Raw genomic sequence first — 23,066 nt, forward strand, 5'->3', positions numbered from 1 at the left:
ATTATGGTATGGGGCGGTATTGGATATCACTCTCGCACTCCTCTAGTACGCATTGTCGGTACTTCAAAAAGCCAGCGCTACATCTCCGAGGTGTTGGAGCCAGTTGTCCTTCCTTACCTTCAGGGCTTGCCCACAGCCATATTTCAACAGGATAATGCGCGACCACACGTGGCACGCATTGTCCAAAGGTTCTTCGTCAATCGCCAGATTGAATTGCTTCCCTGGCTAGCTCGCTCTCCGGATCTTTCGCCGATAGAAAACGTGTGGTCCATGGTTGCTCAACGATTGACCCAGATTACATCCCCAGCTGCCACACCAGATCAACTTTGGCAACGCGTGGAAGCTGCTTGGTCTGCTGTACCCCAAGAACACATCCAAAGTCTCTTTGAATCAATGCCGAGGCGTGTGGCAGCGGTGATCTCCAACAATGGCGGTTACTCTGGCTACTGATTTTGGCAGGAACCACACTTCACAGAAGTCTATAAATTTAATCATTTGATGCTTGGTCAACATGTTATCTATAAAATAAATATTGTTGCGATATCTCTTGTCTTTCTTGGTGTTGCAATTTGGGTGGCCAGCAGTGTATATTTCATAGCATAAGCAAAATTATTAAAAATGTTTTAATTATTCAAAAGAAAAACTAATATTCTTGATTATTCTCCAATTTTTAAATCCAGGAGAATATTTTCACCTTGCATCTCTAATCCAAAAAGAAGAAAATTGTTGGCAAGCTTTTCAACTGGTACTGCAGAGTTATGTTCTATGCCTAGAAGGTGTTGGGGTGCATATGGTGGGATCAACAAAGGGGCAGGGGTATCTTATACTAGAGGATGTTCCAACTTGGTTAAATGGTTACTGCTAAGTATTACTGGCAGCAACTGATTCAGTGATGAACAGGAAGAAAAACAGGTTTTACACTGGTAAGAAAGACAAAACTTCAAACTTGATTACTGTGAGCTTGGGTAGCTCAGCTTCATAGCACTCTGTATATTCTTTTGACCTTACAGGTTTCTGTAAGTATCAACTGATTGATACCCACTTCAAATCTGGAAAAAATGTTGATAAAGTATCATTCTGATTTATCAACTTGAAGCAATCCTATTTTCTCTGAATCGAAATTCTGCATTTGCTTGAAAGATGGCAAAAATGTGTGCAGAGCAAAGCCATTTACTCCCATGTGATTATTAGTATTATTTATTTTTAACTATAAATTCATTGAGAAATCTCTCAGGAGGGGTAGCCTTTTTTTTTACGAAGTGGGTACCTAATAGATTCAATACATAATAATTAATTTGACATTCTCTCGATTTACAAATTTTCTCTAACCCTGTGGACACTCTACCCCAGTTAGACCTGTTAAAAGAGATTCTGCTGCAGATATTTATTTATTCTTGTACAATAATAAATGGGCGAATGTGTTATCAATCATGATATAACACTGGAGTGGATTTTCATGTGAACCATGAAATTTTTCAAGTATATAGTAAATAGTTCAAAATTTAAATTTGAAAGAAATTATATAAAAATAACCTAAAAAAACTTACTCTTTGATGCCTGGCTTTCTTTTCTTGATGGCTTTATTTGCATCAGCGCCTTAAAAGACAATTAGGTACGTATATAGGTCTATATATTTACATAATCCTGTCAATAATTTGATAAGGAATAACAATTGAAGCAATTTGTGTAGTAATAAATAGAAATACTGGAAGAATAAGAAATGTTACAACAAATAAATTGTATCCTGTAAGAGAGATGTAAATCACGCACTGAGGAAATAATACACACACACAAAATAACTAATGACGTAATATATGGGCTACAAGTGGTGTGCATCAGGCTTTTAACTTTTACACAGAGTGTTCCACATAGAAAACTTCAATGAACCTCACAGCCCATAAAACCCTTATACATTTCATATGGCCTGGAATATTATTGCAGACACTATATTTCAATTTTTATAACAAACTGGTAGGAACTTGATAAAATATACACTTTTTTAAAACTTCAATCACAATTTTTTAGCAAAATCTTTGAATATTATTTGTATAATCCAACATTTCCCAAGAAGTACATAAAAGGTTGTACATAGAATATACGAGTCATTCATCCTGTACTAGTTTCAATCTCCCTTGTTTATTTGGATTTTCTCTAAACTTTCCTGCCCACACCCATTCTCAACTATAGGCATAGCTTTTTAGTGTACTACACTACTTGAGAAATTGAAAAAAAATGTTTAGGAGCTAAGAATGATTTTGATTTTAAGAAAAATGGTCCTAAATATTTTTTTTACTTTTCCAGGACTTCCTGTCTTTTACCTATGTTAAAAGACACACTGTCATGAGAACAGAAAATTTATGTCATTCATAGACCCCAATTTAACAATCACATGGTGCAAATACAGATTTTTCTAGTCACCATGAAGGCACTAGTAGATTGATACAATTTTGTGGGTGGGGCTGTTGGTTGGAAGATACAACAAACCAAGGAGGGGCATGAATCCTCCCCCCAGGAATATTTTATTTTTTGCTCTTGGGGTAGTCACCCCATATGCGGGAGCATGGAGACCTGGGATTTATCAAGTGTCCCCCCCCCCCCTGGTGCACTATTTTTATTTTTCTATATTCCACACACAAGAAATTGTGGACCATTCACAGATGTAAAAGAGTTGAAAAGTAAAAGAAAACAGTTGAATTTTTTCATAAATGTCATTCTTGAAATTTCACAGCAATTAAGGATGATATAAAAAGACTGCTATAGAGATTATGTTAAGTAATCTTTGAAAAATAAGAAAAGCATTGGAGAAAAAAAAAGAAGAGATAACATGTGCCAAAGGAGAGAAAATGTGTCTGGTTCAGCGCCTGAGGCACTAGACCCACTTGCTCCCCCCAGTTGCAGCTCTGCATATATATAGATCTGTGAAGTAACTGAACATATGAATGGGGAAATATATTTACAGAGACGATTTTTTTTCCTATTTTAATCTATTCAAGAATGATAAACAATGAATGCTAGAAAATTTTAAGCATAATTTCATGAATTACTAATGGGGTTCCCACCTGCAAACATAGCAACAGAATATTGATTGATTTAAATACTTTTGGTTAGTACTACCTATATAAAAATAAATGAGGAAAACATCTTGTATTTATCAGGGAACTGTTAACATTTGTGATCTCATCTTTCTAAAAATGAATTGCAGATTTCAACCTAGAAGCAGCAAAACTTCATAGGAAATCGAAGATGCTTTCTATGATTCCAATAGGGTTCCATACCCTATGATTTTTTCAGTATTAAGTGAATGGTGATTGTAAATGAGAAAAATAAAAATATATAGCAATAATCAGTACTAATACAAATGATGAAAAACTAATCGTTATGACCGGAGGGCATTTACTGAATCGGTGATAAAAACCACTAACAGAAGGAAGGTGGAAATTCAGTGACAATGGATAAAAGCGTGGATGAGATATGTAAATTTTTTGTTACAATTTTTTTTAAATGTTGACAAGTATAACGGGACAAATTTGTAAACAAACAGCTGTGAAAACGGCGTTAAAAGGTCATTTCTCCATTGAATATTTTTTACTTGGCGCCTTATTATGTAACCTAGAGGCCTACCTGGTAACGTCTGTGATGGGGTCGGCGCAGTTGTCGCTGCCATCGAGTAGTTAGCCAGAGTTTCGATTGTTGCAAAACGATTTTCGCCGTATGCTGCCGTGGTTGATCATAAGGATGAATCGGACGCAACAATAAAATTAATAAACGAACTAACTGACAGTGTCAACAATGGTTCTGAAAACTCACACACATGACTGGATAAAATCTCAGCCAAGCGTTGTAGGGTTACTCCAAAATGACTGACAACTTTCGCCAATTGTTTGGAAATGACGCCAACAAATTGTGCTTTTATTTTGACGTAATAATGTAACTTATTGTTTGAATGATATTCTTGAGTTTGCTTCCTGCTCCCGCAAACTAGATTCATAGGAAAAAATTTGTAATTTTTGAACATACAGAAAAATTCAACATTAATCAAATGCAAAATCACTTGCGAAATACTCTTGCAAAATTAGGAATTTTTGGTGTTCTTGTAATAAAAATTGCCGTTTCTCAGAAAAAAGAAGCAATTTGTTGACAACGTTATACGGGAAGTGTTTTGAGGATGCAAAAATTTATTAAAATAATTTTAATCGAATCTCAAATTGATGGTTGTGAAAGTGCGATTTTCATTCATTTGAGGCAACCTTCGTAACCGAAAAATCGGCATGTTTGCGCATGCTCGCTGTTACAATTTCCGGTCCCTCCACATTGTCATGGCTGCCGACGTTAGTAGAGATGCATGAGCTAAGCTACAAGTCGATGGCTGTATTTTGCTTAGATGACTAAAGACTGTGCCAAAATGGGGTGAGTGGGACATATATAATTAACTATTTTACTTATCCTTTCAATGATTTCTATCAATTTCCTGCACAAAGTTATTCAACTGCATTTGAAGGCGCCGAATATCTCTGTTTGCAGTTTGACTCAACGTCAAACAGAGGGGTATAGTATGGACAATGTATGAATAGATCATTTTTATTTATGGAACTGCAGGCCATTTATGTAAACACAGATATTTAAGTTTTTATATTCTCCACCCTCTACTTCAAAGATTAGGAATAATGGCTCATAACGTATGTTTCCAGATCAGATCGAAGAATTCTAATATCGATAGGTTGTGTCAAAAAGTTTTCTTCACTAAGCATTCCTTGCTGAAGATTTTAGTGTTCTCAAGAGCTGTTTAATGTTTAAAGATTTTTTCGCTTATTCTAACCGCGGTTACCTTCGTTTATACTTAAAGTAATTTTCTAAAAATTTATTGCCCACTCAATGCCTAAGAAGTTGCTTCAAGTAACTAAACGTAAAATAAAAGATCGATGAAATTTATATAAAAATTACAGGCTCGTTAATGAATGCAAAAGAAAGTAAAATTCTCATTCAGAAAAAAAATTGGTTCTTAATTTTAGTACGTTCTTTACATCTCATAAATATGTCAGAAAAAGATCATGATTTCAATTTTAATTATTCTAAGTCATGTGGAAGATACATTCATGCTCCAATCATAGTCTATTTCAATTTATTTATCAAATATTGCTCTGTGAAAGAAAATAAAGGTCTGAAAAGAATATGAACGTGAATGTTGATATTGTAATTTTTTCTTTTTTTTCCTCTTTAATATGTGATGCCAAAATTAGTTCTGTTTTGGAGGAATTAAAATATAATTAAAGATAAATTTGGAAATATTAAAATGTGTTTTGTTTTTAAAACGTTTTGGTATATTTATGTACCCCCGCCTTCCCCCATTGGTTACTAGTGTGATCTTATTTTAGTAGTCTTTAAGATTTGTTTGAGACATAATCCATCAACTAAATGAGTTATTAGATAAGAAGATCTTGAGTAATTAATTAATACCTATTGAAAAACTAACAAACAAGAATCTCTAGCTTAATAGTACCTGGTATGTTCATATCAGCCAATATGCACTGAAACATGTGGATCTGTCATTTTTCACCATATTACACATGTACATCTGAATTTAAAAATTAAATTTTGGATACTTTTCCCCTTTCCAAAACAACATACTTTTTCTTCTCATTTACTATCCAATATTTTAGTGAATTTTTGGGGGGGGGGGGGAAAGGAAGGAAAAGAAAGGAGAGGTAAAAAAAAACCATGTAACTATTTCAGTTCAATCATGAATTTCATTTAAAAATTTGGGTTTTTGTTTACTAATTCTTCATAAATAAATATACATAAGCTTATTGATATATGCACAGCATTTTCATCTATGGGAAATAGCATAATTCCCCCTTTTTTTTTTATCATAACAGCTGATGATTCTTAATTTTAATTATCTAAGTTAGGTAGAATTTGAATTGTGAAACTAAAATAATGAGAGATTCAAGTTTTGGGTTTAACCAAAAAACCATTATGATTTCATTGAGGATGAGTATTGTGGTCACTCCGTTTGAAGACCCAGATATCGCTTGAAAAATTATAGATTTCCCTGAATTTAATAAAATACCCATTTTAATTTTATTTCTTAAAAGGATTGATAAATCTTTCAAAAAAATAAAATGTACTATGTTTAATTTTTTGTGATTTCATGTGATTTTCATATTATGTTGGTACAAAAATTATGAGTGTGCTATTTATCCTCGGGATTAAAAACATATTCCTGATAAAATTCAAATTATATTCTCACGGATATTTCCCAGGAAAAATAGTGATGTAAAAATGATTTTTTTTAAAATCAATTTTAGGGGGGAAAAAAGGTGTATAAAGGTGCTCATTGTGTATAAATACCATCTACCTATCATTCAAAATATAACCTGAATATAATATAATATATAAACCAAAACAAGCACCTGGCCTAACAATTTTTTTAACATACATAAAAATAAATTTTGTTGAAGATTAATATTTAATGTGTGTAGTGGGGTAAATATTTTTTGGGAACTTGATTTTGTTTCAAGCTGCACTTTGTTACAGTATAGTAAATATAACAGGACTGTAACAAATGTTTCTATTTTTATCAAGTCATATAAAGAAAAATTAACCATAAAAATTTATTTCAGTGCAGATTTTCAGCAACAAAATTATTTTAAAGATATTTGAAGGATGTTGTCAGATACCCTAGAATGTCATTTATTCAAATCAGTCTCTATTTTTTTCTTAGAATGTTTTTTCCACTAAATCTAAAACATCAATATAGTATAAATCATCAGTATCTAAAATTTACAATTTTTTTACTAATTGATCTTTTTTTTTCTTCATTCCTTCCAATTAATATAGAATTGGCAAGTTTCTTCATTATTCTAAAGATATAATTCCTTTGTTCTTAGAATAAAATTTTACCTTTCTTACATGTATATCTGGGCCTCTTCCAGTTGATTCTTATCACATCATTGGGTTATTCAATGAATTCAATGAGACTAATCCTTTCTTTCATTTTATTGAAAGGTATTTTATTTTCCCCCTTTCCATTAAGTGATTACTGTACTTTTGCGAAAAATTTCATAAATAAAGTGTTTATTTTAATAGACATATTCTGTCTAGGTTATACAGTTAAATTTGGTTATAACGGCATCGAAGATTCCACGAAATTTTGTCGTTGCAACAGAGGTTCGCGTTTTCAAGACCTTTTTTAAGTATTAGGAATATGATCACATACAATCCTGAAATTATTTCATTATGAGTAGGGTGACTATATTTTAGGGAGAAAAATGTGTGAAATTGGGATCATAAATGCGGGACATTGCCAATTCTCGCCAAAAATGTTCCAATTAGCGGCGGAATTGCGAAAAAATAACTTGAGTGCTGCAGCAAGTCTGCAATGACATAAAATGTATTTTACGGGAAAAAAGTTGAACATGGCAAAAATGCGAGATGAATACAGTATTTATATTTATAGTCACACATATTCATTGTAATATAATTCATAAAATATGCAAATTATATCCAACCCGATTTTTGTGAAGATTGTGAATCGAAGTAAGCTTCAATAAAATACGGAATATTTTTGTACGAAAGTTGGGAAAAATTACGGGAATACCTCGTATACGGGTCATACCAGTAAGCAAGCCAGAGCTCCAAACACCTGATGAATCTTCTTTTTTTTTTCATTAGAATAACACGATTATTCCCTCAATGTAATAATATGATAAGCTCTAATTGCAGAAATTTTTAGGGAAAACGCCATAAAAGCGAAAAAGTTCGTTATATCCGAGGCTCTTGCATTTTCATCGACGTAGTAAGCAAGGTTATAAGCCTGCTGATTCCCATATTCTCTATGGGAATCAACAGGGACAGCCAATTGGTGACATTATAGTCGAGGTCGCTATAACCGAGTTTGACTATTTTTATTCTCGGATACCGAAACGAAAAATATAAATTAAGCAACAAACATAATCATTAAACATAAAAATAGTTCATTCAATGTTTGAAATCAAATAAAAAGAATATGACAGTTATTTCAATATACCTCACTAGCGTTAGTTTATGTTAAGATAAGAAAAAAAATGTGATTTGATTGTATAAATTGATTTTAAGAAATCGAGCGTAAGAAACAGAAAGAACACCTTTTTTTCGGTCGATGCCTTACGCCAGGGCTTGACAAATCGAAAATAAATTTAGGCCCAAGCAAAATTTCATGAGCGCAAAGCATTTTTTTCCCGACAAAAATTGGTCCAAAATATTGTATTCTTTAACTTGTCGACTTACTGACTCTTTTCCATGCTGACAAACGCGCTGACGCAATTTCGATAATTTTATGCTGTGCTCAGACTTCAATTCAGCTATCATACGTGAACAAATATTAGTCGCCAATGTCAATTTTTTAGTCGGCATGGTGACCTGGCTCTTGGGATTTGTCCCGCCCTGTCTTACGGTAATGATCGTAAGGGCATTTGAAGTTGATCTAAGTCATTCAATTTATATCGGCACGTACTGTGACACGGGTAAAGTCCCGATCTTAAATTGGAGAATTCCCCAACCCACAATTATTGCCAGCTAACGTTATGTGTATTGTGATCGTTATATAAGAGTTAGCAAGTCTGCTGAATCAGTGGCTCTCTATCTGAACGGAAAACCGAAAATTTGAAAGAAAAATGATATCATCCAGGTACATCATTCGTCTCTCCATTTCATCTGTTCATAATTTTTGCCAGACAATGGTCATATTATTACTGGAGGGTGGATTACCAGGGATCGAGAAAAAAAATTTAGGCTCCAGATAAATTTCTTAGGAATCAAGCATAATTTTTTTTCCCAAGAAAAACAGTCCTACATAATGTTTTTTCGACTTTTCCGACATTTGACCTTTTCTCATGTTAGAAGACACATCATTATGAAATCAGAAAATTTTGTCTTATTCGTGCACTCTGATTTAACAATCAGATATAAGAAATTTTAATAGCATACTGATTTTACAGTCGCCATGACGACCCGGCGCCTGGGATTTATCAAACTGTTTATAGGGCATTCCAATGTCTAATTTTCCGTGTTATACTGTATATCGCTTGGAGTTGGGATTTTTTAGTTTGTGTGTGGCAGCTAAATATATTGGATGATCGTCTTGGCACCGTCTTCAAAAGTATCACTTCGACTCAGGAGACAATCTCATGAAGGCCGAGCCGGTTTCGGTTTTGAGTTCATGAAATCGTAGAGCGTCTTATGGTGCATTATGCGAATGCCTTTTGATCCGGTTTATACCGTCCCGGAAATTCGTATAACCTTTTAAGTGACACCTCTGTTTAAGGAACAGATGTCCTTATCCGTTTCCCTTTGAATAAGAACTCGTTTATCTCTGAATCATAGGCGGGGATAGACTTGGAAGTCTGTGGGGGGGGGCACGATGATGATGTCAATTCATATATGCAGATATACATTAGATCAGTCAACTTGTCAATGGGATCAGTCATGACGATGGGGGCAATGGCCCCTCCCCCCCCCCCGTATCTCCGCCCATGCTCTGAATATAGGACACCTCTGTTTAAGAGACAAAAAGTCTGGTCCCATAGGTGTCACTGTATGTTAAAATATAGTAGAAACTTAATTATAACGGACTAAAATTGGTATCAGTATGGGATGACCATATGGCTGCATTTTGTCCTGTATTTTCCGTGATAGTCCCTTTTTTCTGGTTTTATTTCCTCCATTTCGACTTTTTTGAAAAATGTTCCGGTTTTACCCGTTTTTTAGCCGAAGTTTTCTTGAATTTGTTGCAATATTATCATATAGAAGTTCCGAAAATTTCATGAATTGTCGCATTTCGCTTAGGGGAATCCCCCCCCCCCATAGACCCGCCCCTGCTCTGCATTAATCTTCAATTTTTCTTTCTGGCTAGCGGTATGAGTCACGCAGCGTATCCATGTTTACGCAAAACAAGACAACAATCGATGTTTAATCACTTTCTTGGAAATGCTGTTTAAACGAGTTAATTTTTTAGTACTTTTTTAAAAAATCACTTTTTAAACTCGGCAGATGAAAATAATCATTCTGTATTACAGTATATTAAAAAAAAATTTCTTTCAACTGTCCGTGAAAAGCGAAGTCCGTTATAATGAGGTTCTACTGTATTCTATTTGCAAAACTTCTATTTAAAAATTTTCTATAAAAAAATACACATGCTGTATTCTTGAGAAATTTACGTGTAAGATGATTGTATAATTATTATTTTTTCAAATATTGGGTTGAAAGAATGATCTTCATAAATGGTGTTGAAGGTATGTGGTGCGAAGAGGGTTGGAAACTACATCCATTGTTACTATAAGACAGCTTATTTGGTTTACATGGCTGTCGTGGGACGAAAACGTATTTCTCGAAGTAAATGGCCATTGTGAGTTTTTATTTGATGTTCTGGTCGTTGACATCATCTGAAGATGTTTGTGGATCTTGGAAAAAAGAAAGCCCCACGGTGTTTTTATGTTTCAGAAACGCTTCTGAATGAATGAACGCCAGGGGCTCTGCCACCGGATTTATCCCGTTACCGAGATCTCTTCCAGCCCATCTTCGTGACAGAGTCTGGAACAAAGTGAGTGTACCTAACAGTCTGAGTGTGTAGCTAGTGTTGTGTCTGATAGCTAGTGCTGCCATCTATACTTCAAATAGTTAGTGGAGTGTAATTAATCATTGAATATCTCTAACGTTGTAGGCCTGTTGAACTCTGTGGTGAGACTTTTTAACGGGTAGATCGGCTCGCATTCGTGCCTTGAAGCTGGGAACCACAGAAAGCCAACTTCAGCCGACCACCACTGTGACGCCGGTGGGGTTCGAACCCGGATCCTCGCGATGCGAGTCCGTCACTATGACCACACGACTACCACAGCGGCTCAGAAACGCTTCTGTAATCTTCCTATTTTAAACGTTCCGTATTTTTCCTGTTGTCATTGAGTTTTTCTAGCGTTTATTCGAATCTTCCACTACTTGAACCTGGTTCCTAAGGCTTCACGGGAGTAGAAACGAAGTTGCTAAGAATCAATAGAAATTCTTCTATGTCCTTTCTCACTTGCTTCATTATTTGTTTATTTTCTTTTGGGGTTTTTTTAAATTAAAAATCATCGTCAATGACCGAAATGCTACAAAACGAACATTGACTAGTACAGTAGGACCTCAAATCCCGACTCCTCGGGACCTAGGCGATTCCGGATTAGGGAATCTTCTGGATTATGGATTCACTTTTGTTTATTTCCCAAGTTTTCATATTTGAAGCAGTAATATACCTCTTTGATTCATATTTTCCTTTGAAAAAAATTATAAAGCAATAAATGCGTATAGCAACAGATGGTTTAATTAAAAACCGTAATTTATAATTTTTCATACCGTGTTACTAGTTATCCATAGAAAAAAATATCGTTATTCCTAAACATTTTTTGTAGTCATTGCTCGTATCCGAAAAAGACGGGAAATTTTTTTTTGTGCCTGAAGATTGTAAACGGTAGATTTTTTGGTTCCAAAATGTTCTCCACACAGTATTCTTACTGGTGTTCCGCGTTCTAGCTTTTTCAAAAGTTCGATTTACGTGTTACATAAAGCATCATATTTCCATTTGCAGCTGGGACCTGCCACATCACTTGACGTTTTCGGCATGTTCGGAAATTCACTTAGAATCACAGAAAAGCGCTAGACGAGTTCTAAAACACTGAGGTTAACTGTACAGCGCGGGGAAATGAAGAATGAAAAGTTCTTTTGATCAAAGCTGACTTTCTGACTGTCATTAAGACTGTCTGTATTCTGACTGTCATTACACGCAGTTGCCATCATTGTTTCCCAGAAGCCCCGAATATCTCAGAGGATATCAATAATAAGTGGTACCGAAAAGGAATAAAATGTCCGATGTACGAGTATTCGAAAAGACCGCGGTTGAAAAAATTCGGCTTAAGTGTCCGGATTATGGGTATCTCGATTTATTAAAAGGTGTATAAAAAGTAGGTGACCAATTAAATTTAGTTATTGTCGATTAGAAATGGGACGAATATTCGGTATTCGGCCCGTCCAAATAATGCCTAGGCATTCGGCTGAATATCTGTGTAAATCCAAGCACAACAAACTAATTAAAAAAAAAACTATATTAATTGGAATTTTTCGCATAAATTAAAAATTTGCTGACTATTTTATTGTGGGTGTATATCCCTTTTCTGTGAAAGATGTTATGTCAGGGTTAATTTCTAGGATAAAGAAAACATGAACCTGAAAATAGAATGCTATTGCAATAAGGTGGAAGTTAGTATGAATTACCCAAGTTCACTAACTGAAGGATGCACCTAGACAAGAAACATAAGCTATTGAAAGAGGCAAAATAAGAAAATAAGTAATAAATTTATGATGCATTATGCCTACTAGTTGAGAGTAAATAATGGTTGACATTTTTTTGACTAGATGCAAAATTGTGACAAATGTTGAAAAAATTGATTCTTTAAGTAATTTTAAAATACAATACCGTAGAACTTGGTTAATTTGAACTTAATTAATTGAAATTTTGGATAATTCGAACTTTTACGAACTCCCCTTGAGTTTTTGTCTAATGTTAAAATTTCTTGTTTAATTTGAATGCTTCGGATAATTCGACGTTGGAGGGAAAAAATTATGATTTTTATATCCGCAAATTAAGTGTGAAAAAACTCTAACAGAAGTCACATACACTTTGTTTTATTTGACCAAGCTGTTAAACAACAAATTTTCAAAGCAAAAGTTTTGAATATTCTGTTCTCTATTCTTTCTATTATAATTTAATGCCCACATTTTGATATTGTTCAGCTGGAGTGCATCGAGAATGTGTACCACTTGATAACAATTATGTTGTTCAACCTATGGATAAAGTGTACCATTCAAAATCTGAATCTTTTTATAGTCAAAGTACATACGTTAACGGAAGTATACTTCCTTGATAGCATAAGAATGACAAGCACAATTTGGAAGAGGGGTCATTCAGGTATTACGTCATCATCGATGGGGGAAGGGGGGTGGGTTTCCGATTAGCTGACTTTTGATGACAAAGAGGGATGGTTTGGATGATGCTTACGTCATCAACCACCCTTTATGAAAATATTAAATATTCTTAATGGCATCTTACTCGGTGGGCCAAAAACGAGAAAAATCTTTCGCTACTTTGTGGGCACCTGAACCAACATTTTCCCTAATGATAAATCCCTTACAAAGCCACTTCAACGGTCTCTAAATGTTTCTCGAATCCTTCAAGTGCTCAGGAAATGTGTCTGGGATGCTTAAGTGCTGTGGAACTGCGCTACGCATCACTCAAGTAATCCGTAATTATGCCACGAATCACTTTAAGTAATCTGAGAATGTTCCGCGGGTAAACTTGAGTGATGTAGAACCGCACCGGGGGGCCGCTTAAGTGCTCTAAAATTGTGCCACATGTCACTCAAGGGATCTCTAAATGTGCCACATGTCACTCAAAGGATCTCTAAATGTGCCACGGATCGTTTAAGTGTTCTGGAACTGTGTCGCGGGTTACTTAAGTGATCTTTGAATGTGCCACGGGCCTACTTCATTGATCTGAAAATGTGCCGCTTAGTTCATTTTAACGAAATCGGGTTTGAGAGGGCAAGTCACATCACATAACCTTCAGTGCCACATTTGGTCAGAGGGTCAAGGGTTTGTCATATAAATGGTTTAAAGGTGGTTCGCAATGAATTTCTTAGACATTTTGAGTTCATAGCCTTCAAATAGCATTGAAATTAATAGAAACCGATCATAATTACATATAAAGGTATTTTCTTTCGAAATTTCTAATTTTTTTCTAAATGTTTTTTACATTAAAATTTTTTTTTTTCGTCTGGGGGGGGGGCGTACGAGCCCCCTTATGCCCCTCTCCCGCTTACGTTTTTGATCCCACCAATATGTGTTAGGAGGTAGAGGGGTAGTGCTGACGAAATTTTGCTGACAAGGGGGGGGGGAGAGGGTCAAAAATGGCTAAAAATTTGCTTACGTAATACTTGAACGGCCCCAAACAGTTTCTTAACTGATGATTATGATTTGTTTCCGTAAATAAGTCTTTAAGCATGATCGAGAAATTCTGTAGTGATGTTGATTTCAGAAGAGTAGCTAAAGTAAATTATTATAATTACAAATAATTTAAATTTGGGAAGCAGTTTCATAACTGATAAAATTTTAATAATTATTAACTATTATCCCCCCCATATGAATGGTGATGATTAAGTTGCAATTTGTAGCCTTTTTACAGGTCCAGGATAGATTAATTGGATAATTCAAATTTTTGGATAAATCGAACTTCTTTCCAGTGACTGAATTTTGAATTAACCAAGTTCGACTGTATACCATCGGTGAATTTTATTGTCAGTATCATGAAAATAAAAGTCTTTCAATTATTAGTTTTTAATATTTATTTAAATAATAAATTGCATCATTTAAATGTAATATCATTTAAATGCAATATCATTTAAAATTACCAATAATTTGGGAATTATCGCGGAAAACATTTTCAATTAAAAACACCAATTTTATTTATGATTTTGATGAAGTTTAAGAAAATTAATATTTGGCCGCCTTATATTCGGTATTCGGCTAAAACAGCAGCCGAATATTTGGTATTCGGCCGAATCATTATTCGTCCCATCCCTATTGTCGATATTAGAATGGCACAGGGATTATATGCACAATCACAGTTGGGCCCCGCTTCCAGCACATATTTGATTGAGCGGATTATTTGATTACGCGGGAAACACTTCAATAACCATGTCACACCACTAATATATTGAAAATTAATGAAGGATCAATAATAATTAAAAAAAGAACACTAATCCTCCCTAAAAAAGCTTCAGGAATAAATTGAACGTTAGAGCGGAAATTTCGTCTCTCAAAAATCATAAATCTCATTTAACATTGCCCATAGAAAGAATATTAGGCTAAACCGTTTTCTGTAGGTCTAAATTTTAATCTTTGAAAATGTTTGTAATTCAAGAGTTTTTAGATTGAATGCATTAAACGGGATAGTTTTTTACATTTGCCTAGCATAGACAATTCACTTTTGTCAATAAGCGGCTGAATTTTTTCTTCACCTGTTTTGTTTACGGCCTAAATGCAACGTTACGTGATTTTTGTGCTTCTTGAATCCATAAATGTTTTTCCCCATGTATGACATGAACGCCAGAGCTCTGCCTATCCTATTCGAGAGCTCTTCTAGCCAGGCTTAGTAGCAGAGTCTGGAACAGACCTTTTTTTTTCAGCAACAGTCCCATTTTTCATAGCTCGATAGAGTAGAGCTATTTCGTCGCAATTGAAAAATATGTCTTCTGCATTGCATTACTTCCGGCAAGCATTGGATCTAAATTTCTGAAGATTTTTATTATAAACTGTATCGTCCACTGAACCAGATTAGATTGATTTTCAGTGGAATGTCGTAAACATCTAACTTAATTTTTTCTTCGCTGCGATTTATACAATCATCCTTTTGAAGCAGAAAAAAATTTAACCGCCACTTTTTGTTTAATCATAGCACAATTGATTAATGTTCCCTTGAGCATGAAACAATTTCAGTAAGCCTACAATGTGGTCGACATTGTCGGAATTTTATCTTTTCTGTTTTCTGTCCAAGCTTCCATTTTTCTTTAATTTTATAAGAATTTTTTTTAATGCTTGATACTTGATTTTGAGAAATCCCATGCACGTCTGCAATTCAAGTTTGCATTTTTCTATATTTTGTATTGCATTCTAAACCACTAAAATTTGTGGCACAAACTCATAGTTCCTTTTTCATCTTTCTACTGTTCAGGACAGATTATTACCAAGGTGATCAATGCCTTTACTTCATTATCCTGGAAAGTTGCCGAAATTGTTCTAATAAGCGGGGTATCTGTTTGTCCGTTACCCGATTAAGCGAGGTTGACTGTACTTCGAATAATCTAGGAAATCGTTCCTCACCACTTTTCGGATAGATCTTGCTTAAATATGAATGACAATTAATGACCCGAATACATTTATTAAATCTCTGAGCTATATTAATTGTAAGGATATGTCGCTCTTGCTGTTCATGATCTAATTGCCTATTCCACTGAAGTGATTCCAAAAGAAAGATTATACGCTCTGTTTGGTGGATGTCAGATTTTTCAGAGAATCGCGATCAAGTCTTATTGTTTTTTCTCTTTTATTGCATTTAGAAGTGATAGTAGTTCGAATTTAGCGGGAAATGCTTTTTCCTTCGGTAATCAAAAAAAGTGCTGTTTCGCCCTAGTATGAGCTGAGGCATTAGGGAATTCTATTCGAGCGTATTATATGTAAAGGAAATTCAATAGTTTGTTGTTCTTTGTCTATCTCGCAAGGCCTTCCCCCCCCCCCCCCATTTTTTTTCTAGCTTATCCGCGCTGGTTTGTAACCATCTTTTGTTATTGTCTTAATATTTATAAATAGCTTCTCTCTCTCTTGAGGCATCTCATAAAAAAAGTAAAAAAATAGGAAAAAAATATCTGATCTCAATGTTTTTCAAAGCGGGGCTCAGAAATCTTTTCGTTATACTTTACTCGGATCACATTGAGATCAGAAAGTCCAATGAGAGAGAAAGAAAACTGAGCATTTGCTTGGGTGGTAAACGGGAGAAAAATGTTTCGTTGATAAAAGCCAAGTTTGTTCAATAAATTTATAATGCAAAGTATGTCTGTACAGTGTTATTTCAATTCCGTGCTTTATATAAATATGGAATGTTATATTTCTGATTGTGTTGGATAACCAGAGGGCGTTGGTGTGTTTCAACTGTGATCGTAATTGGGTGACAATAAATTTCGAACCACGCTCAATTTACTTAATCCAGGTTTTAGTTGTAACATCACGATATCTCTCACTCTGATATTACAATCATAAAATTAACCTAATATTTATAGAGACCCCGTAAAAGCGCCTATATAATAGGGCGGACTCATCGTCTTCCATCTTGGAGTGGCAAAATTTGTTTTTTTTTTGTTCAAAGTGACGGCTAATTGTTAAAAAAAAGCAAGATAGGGAACACACACAGCGATTGTAATAGCAATAATACTGACGTCACACTTTGCTCAAAGATGGCGGATAAGTCAGCCTGGGGTGTCAAGGAACCCTACTCAAACCCTCTACTCAGTTTTTATTTGGCCGTGCACATAGTGCGGTGACCATGATGTACAGGAGTGCATAATAGGGACTAAAGACGAAAACAATTGCATTGTTTTGTTCTACATCGCACATACTCGAGAAGCGAGGTGAAAGAGAGAGAGAGTCCACTCAACGAGGTGCGCGATTTGACAAACCTGTTTGTTTTCACCGCAGTCTGTTGATTTTTGCTATCTGCTGATTGGTCCGTTTCTCCCATTTTTTTATTCCCCTCTTTTGTGGAGAGATCACCATCCCCTTACATTTTACAACCCCTCCGGTTATTTTCTCTATCCTTCTCTGTTGCTATGTGCGGGCATCTCTTCCTCTACCCCTATTCATTTTTTTCTTCCTAGTCGCAATTCTTGTAACTCGTACCTCTTCGCTCCACTATGAGCGTAGCCGCTGCGGTTATGGTGGAGTGAAGAGATAAGCTGTACGCGAATTGCGTCTAGGAAGAAAAACATGCATAGGGGTGGAGGAAGAGACGTCCACCCATAATAGAAGAGGATAGAGAAAATAGCCGGAGGGGTTCTGAAAATGTAAGGGTGTGATGATGATTATGCTATTCCTCCGCAGAAGAGGGAGAGAAAAAAGAGAAGTGGACCAATCAGTTGATATCGAAAATCAGCACCTCGAAGTGAAAACAAACACGGGTGCTCGAATCCCGCACTTCGTTGAGTACCTCTTTCTCTTTCTCTCGAGTATGTGGTTTAGAACAAAACAATACAACTGTTTTCGTCACTAGTCTCCATTATGCACTCCGACTTCCGTACCTACGAGTTTTCTTATTCATTCTGTTTTACGGAGCCTGTAGAATATCCTTCATTAACTGAAAATATGTTGTTGAATGGTAAATATGTTATCATCCTCCCGTTGGAGGAATCTGCAAAAATCTAGCATAATTGAGAAAATGCCTCTTACAGAAATAATAATTCAACTATTTCTATAGAACAGAGACAATTATAGATTTTTTATTGCCTTCTTGTGTCGTTAATGGTTGTGATATACAGTATATCGTATATTGACCCAAGCATCAAGGTTGTCGAAATAAAAATCTTTAAATTTTAATTTTTCTGAAATTTTGGTACGGTATGTTTTCATTTCTATATATTCCATCGGATTGAAATAAAAGTTTTTATTTTTTCAAACAAGCTCAGTCATAATCATGAAATATTTTACCTAACGTAAATCGCACTATGGTGACTACATTTTCAGGTATTTTATTGATATGGTTCCGAACCATGTTTTTTAGATCAGTTTAGATCTTTTCTCGTGTACGAATGACTAGTGTGAGTAGTCTTTTTTTAATAAAGTTTTCTTATTCGTATATCTTCCGTATACAAATATTTGTACATCTTGCATTATCGGCCTAAGGGCGATGTTCGGTCCTCATTTGTCTGTATACCGGATGCACTCGTGGCTAAATTTACTTCGAGGTTTATTGGAATCCCGTTAGGAATAATGTAGAAAAAATCATTTACCGACATTTTCAAGAAGTAGATCAAATTATTTGCAAATTCTGGAGGGTATTTGAAATATCTCGAGTGTTTCGCGTCGTTGTGTTCGCTACAATGGATGCGCCTAGATACATCACACTAAATTTAGGAACTGAGCAGGAAAAGAATGACTGTCATTTTTTGCGAACATATCACCTGTCTGACAAGAATAGCATATTGCAACGAATACAACAGTCGCTGAACCATTCTTGTTTTAAGAAAAAATTAGGAAGAATGACGACAGATTTTTAGATGATTTCTTTTCTTTCCCAAGTCTTGCGTAATTGGAAGAAAATTTCGCAGAAATTTCTAGGCTGTTTATAAGTTAGGCGTGGTAGCCAGGGAATTGTGAAGTAAGGCAAATATGACTCTTCCCCCCCCCCTGTCTTCCCCCAAAACTTAATATTTTGCAATTCAAATTTGTGGAGAACTACTTTTTATATATTGTAGAATGTTCAAGCAGACGAGACACAGAATATCAAAGTTCACTGAACTAATAGTGCAGTTGATTAGTTTGAAAAACTTCGAAATATTCAGACTCGTGGCAGAAAATGTCTTTTTTCAGACTTCACTTTTATTGGTTAGAATGAATAATTACGTAACAAAAAAAAATTAATTGCTAATTCTTGCGTATTAAGCAAGCTTTTGTGACATCTGTTTTTTTTTTTTAACTTTTTTTTCATACGATCTCTGACTGACTTGACTGGTATCTGACTTCAACTAAGTTGGACTTCATCGCTTAATCACCCAAACTTTATTTTTTAAATTTGATTGAATTTTGATTTCCTAGTAGAAAGATGTTGTTTGGGTATTTCCAGCTATATCAATATTGTTTTTTTTCTACTATCTGTGTTCAAAGCGTGTACACTACTGCGGTTTCTATGATACATTTCTCCCTGTCACTGAATAAACACATGAAAACATGAATTCGCTTTATTTAGACCTGTGTTTGCGTTGCATTAGCCCTTTTCTCTGTTTTTTCAGATAAATACGAAGCCGAAGAATTTTCAATGAACAAAAAGAAACAGTGAAAACAGTTTAAAAATTTGAAAGACCGTGCGTAATTTTCGCGGTCTGGAACATTCAAGAATTACTCTAGCCCGGTGGTTACGAATCTTTTGAGCTTTGGGAACTTCTATAACGAAAGAAGTATTTCAACGACTCACGTTTACAAGCCCGATGATATAAATATATTTTTCTATTTAAAAATATGATGTATGAGATAAAAAGTTTCTTTAGTAATTCACAATAAAAAAACATAATAAAGGAACATTCTAGCTTTTTATTCATTTTTCTTTTACGAAATAAAATAAATATTACAATTGTTATGTTCAAAGTTTCGATTTTTTTTGCTAAGGAAGCTGAAGTAAATAATATTTTCATTTGAAATAACTATTTTGGTTTGATTCTGATAATTATGTATAGTCCTGTTTGGTTGGAGACTATTGCGATGGCTCGAGAAAACTGGAGAAGATTGAATAACTACAAAATAGTGATAGATTTTTTATACAGAACGGAGTTTAAGGTTGAAGTTCGCGAAATCACTCGATGTTCATTTGAGTATCAAAGGAATACGATGTCCAAAAAAAAAGATATCACTTCAATCGAATTTAATTAGATGAACGGATTCTCTCATAAGTGACTTATTGTTGTCTGAATCTCTGCTGGGGCATGGTTTTTCGACCCAGTCATTTGAAAGAGAGTCTGAACTGTAGGTCTCGATCTAATATACCTAGTAGCGAAACATGGCGCGACAGTCACAGAAGTGACATGAGTTGTAGTCTACACCGTGCATTCCTTCACCGTTGAAAAAGTTTATTACCTGTGTGAAATTGAAACGGATTCAGAATTACCAGTCAATTTGCTCGACTTTCCAATCAGAGAATTTCTTACTCTGGTGGGAGTGGACTAATTCATTCGGTCAACATGGTCTAAACCAGAAATCTCCTAACTTACCTCCGTGTAATAATATGTATTGAAGGATTATTATAAGGTTATGGAAAATCATACATCCGAGAATAAAATATCCATTGAATGTAAAAATATAAAATACGGTATGAAGAAACAGAACGCGGCGAATTCCACGTGAACCGCCAGTAGTGACTTATGTCAGAGCCGCACTAAAAATATCTACATTATAAAAGCATATCATGTTTGGTACAGTCTTATATAACTACCAAGCGAAAACAAGAACAATGGAAACTTCTGATCCAAAGTTTTTTTTTGCCTCGAGTAAAACTACACGCTGGATAGTAACAGATTTAACTTTGTCATCCCTTGCCGTTGTGCACCTTGCATGACCTTGATCATGCCATCTGGATATGTGAGAAATAATCAAATCTTTTCTTCCCTTCAAAATTCCCTTGCTGTAGTAGTATTCATGTAAAATTTCAGAACATTCTGCTCAGTGGTTTTGGTTTTAGACTACTTTGAAAAAAGAGCACATCAATTAAAATCACCCTGGACATTACGGTTCCTTGCGATTCCGCTTGAAACAATTTTACTGTATCTGTTTAAAATTTGCGCAGTATATGTGTTCTGCTGTTATTTACACTGACACACATCGAACAATCATTAATTCACACAGTGGCACTACAAGTAAAGCAACGAAAACTAGGGTGGTTCTCACTGATGAATAAAATAGCCTTCATTTTCTGATTTTTTTTCTTCTCATTTTTATATTCATTATTGAAGAATTTAGTATACGGAAAACAAGTGTATCATTGCTCTTTCAAGTAATCATACCCTTTACTAACTCAACCTTATGTTATCTGTATAATAATTTGTGCTTCGCTGTCCCCCATAGATATATTTTTAAGTTTTTTACCCCAGATAATCAAAGATTCTGGTGCTGTTCCAATTGTTTTAAAAATGAAAAAATGGCTGCCGTTATATATATTAACCCCTATAAAGTGAGTAAGCCACTCCACTCAAGAGTTAAATCCACATGTCACTTTATAAATCCAATACACTCAACTTCTGATTAGATAACGAAACTGGTTTTTACGTACCCTTACAATAAATACTCCCTTTTGTGAGATTTGGAGAGGAAAAGGGCAAAAATATATAGCATGTGAACTCATTCGAGAATCTCCTAGTATTTTTCTTCATCTCCAAAACAATTACAAGTTGTTTTTGATTTTGGCACAAAAAAGCCATTTGTATAAGCGGACCAACTCCGCTTTCAGTGATGAAGAACAATCACCATTTTTGCGGACTATTCCCAGGGCTATATAATAAGGGCTGTTTCATGACGCGCCGGAATAGGGAGTACGTCATTGTCCTGACAGAACCGAGTGCACCCGCTTTGCTACCTTATTAACCCTAGAATACTAACTGTCTCAGAGACGTAGAGGCAGTTAAAAGGTAGTTTTTATCAGCTTTTTTTTTAGTATTCTAGGGTTAATTACGATAGTTTACAATATCTCTAATGAATCATTTCCAAAATTATCTTTTCGATTATTGTCATTAAGATTTTTATATTTCTTGCTTCGTTCAACCACTTATTTAAACATTTAAAATAAGTTTTACATTTGCTTATGAGATAACTTCCACTATATAAGAATATTTTTCTCGGATCCATTTTTCAGTTGCATCACGTAAGTCAGTAAAATTGGGTTGATTGAAAGCCAACTCTAGACAAATAACTTTCATTGTCTTTTGAATTTTTCTTTAGGTAAACCTAGAAGGCCATTGTTCAGGTAATCATAACCGCTAGGTTGAAAATGATTACTGCAAATATAAGAGCGTACTTACAGTTCACTTGATCGGTGGTCGGCTGAAGTTGGTTTTCTGTGGTTTCCAACTTCAAGGTGCGAATGCGAGCCGATCTCCCCGTTAAAAAGTCTCGCCACAGAGAGCAACAGGCCTACAACGTTACAAATATTCAATCATTACACTTCACTCACAATTTGAAGTATAGATGGCAGCACTGAAATATTAAACACAACACTAGCTACACACTCAGACTGTTAGGTGCACTCACTTTGTCCCAGCCTTTGCCACGAAGCTGGGCTGGAAGAGATCTCGGCAACGGGATAAGTCCGGTGGCAGAGCCCCTGGCGTTCATTCATTCAGTTTACTTGATATAGCCTCCTACATTCGGATACCCATATTTTGCGAGACTCTGGGTCTTTAAAAAAGTATGATAAGAGTAACTTGATCTCAAGTATCTTTGTCTTTCGAGAATTGTTCTTGCACGTTGCAATCACACAACTCATATATTTGTTTATCACTGATTCATACAAGCATTATAAAAAAAGTATAAAAACACCACACTATAAGGAGAAATCTCTCAATTAAAATAGTAAAATAAGCAACGTCAATACAGTACGTTTCGTGTGCTGATGTCGTCTGCTAAGAAAGTATCGGCTGTGACGTCACACAGCAGCCCCGAAACCACACCCAAGGGGGCAAATGGCCGTTTCATCATAT

General features: G+C 35.1%; 2 protein-coding genes across 6 annotated transcripts in view; one reads left to right on the plus strand and one right to left on the minus strand.

Annotated features, from left to right (window-relative positions):
- The window catches only part of tgo (Aryl hydrocarbon receptor nuclear translocator homolog tgo), a 144,701-nt gene extending 140,849 nt beyond the window's left edge, over positions 1-3,852 (minus strand). For 2 of the 4 annotated variants that reach the window (XM_089238951.1, XM_089238949.1), the window contains exons 1-2: positions 3,622-3,852; positions 1,548-1,596 (exon numbers count right to left, since the gene is read on the minus strand). In XM_089238951.1, coding sequence (XP_089095077.1) covers positions 1,548-1,596; positions 3,622-3,664 — 92 coding nt within the window. In that variant the 5' untranslated portion in view covers positions 3,665-3,852. The remainder of the gene's footprint in view (positions 1-1,547; positions 1,597-3,621) is intronic. The other 2 variants (XM_089238950.1, XM_089238947.1) reach the window with 1 other exon arrangement.
- Positions 3,853-4,279: 427 nt separating this feature from the next.
- Positions 4,280-23,066, plus strand: part of homer (protein) — a 242,861-nt gene continuing 224,074 nt past the window's right edge. Inside the window, exon 1 of one of the 2 annotated variants that reach the window (XM_089238954.1) lies at positions 4,280-4,407. In XM_089238954.1, coding sequence (XP_089095080.1) covers positions 4,382-4,407 — 26 coding nt within the window. In that variant the 5' untranslated portion in view covers positions 4,280-4,381. The remainder of the gene's footprint in view (positions 4,408-23,066) is intronic. The other variant, XM_089238952.1, reaches the window with a different exon arrangement.

The sequence above is a fragment of the Pholcus phalangioides genome, unplaced genomic scaffold (genome assembly GCF_987345545.1).
Source record: "Pholcus phalangioides strain wild (caught in Gottingen) unplaced genomic scaffold, Ppha-v1.0 ptg000011l_1, whole genome shotgun sequence".
NCBI lineage: Eukaryota > Metazoa > Arthropoda > Arachnida > Araneae > Pholcidae > Pholcus > Pholcus phalangioides.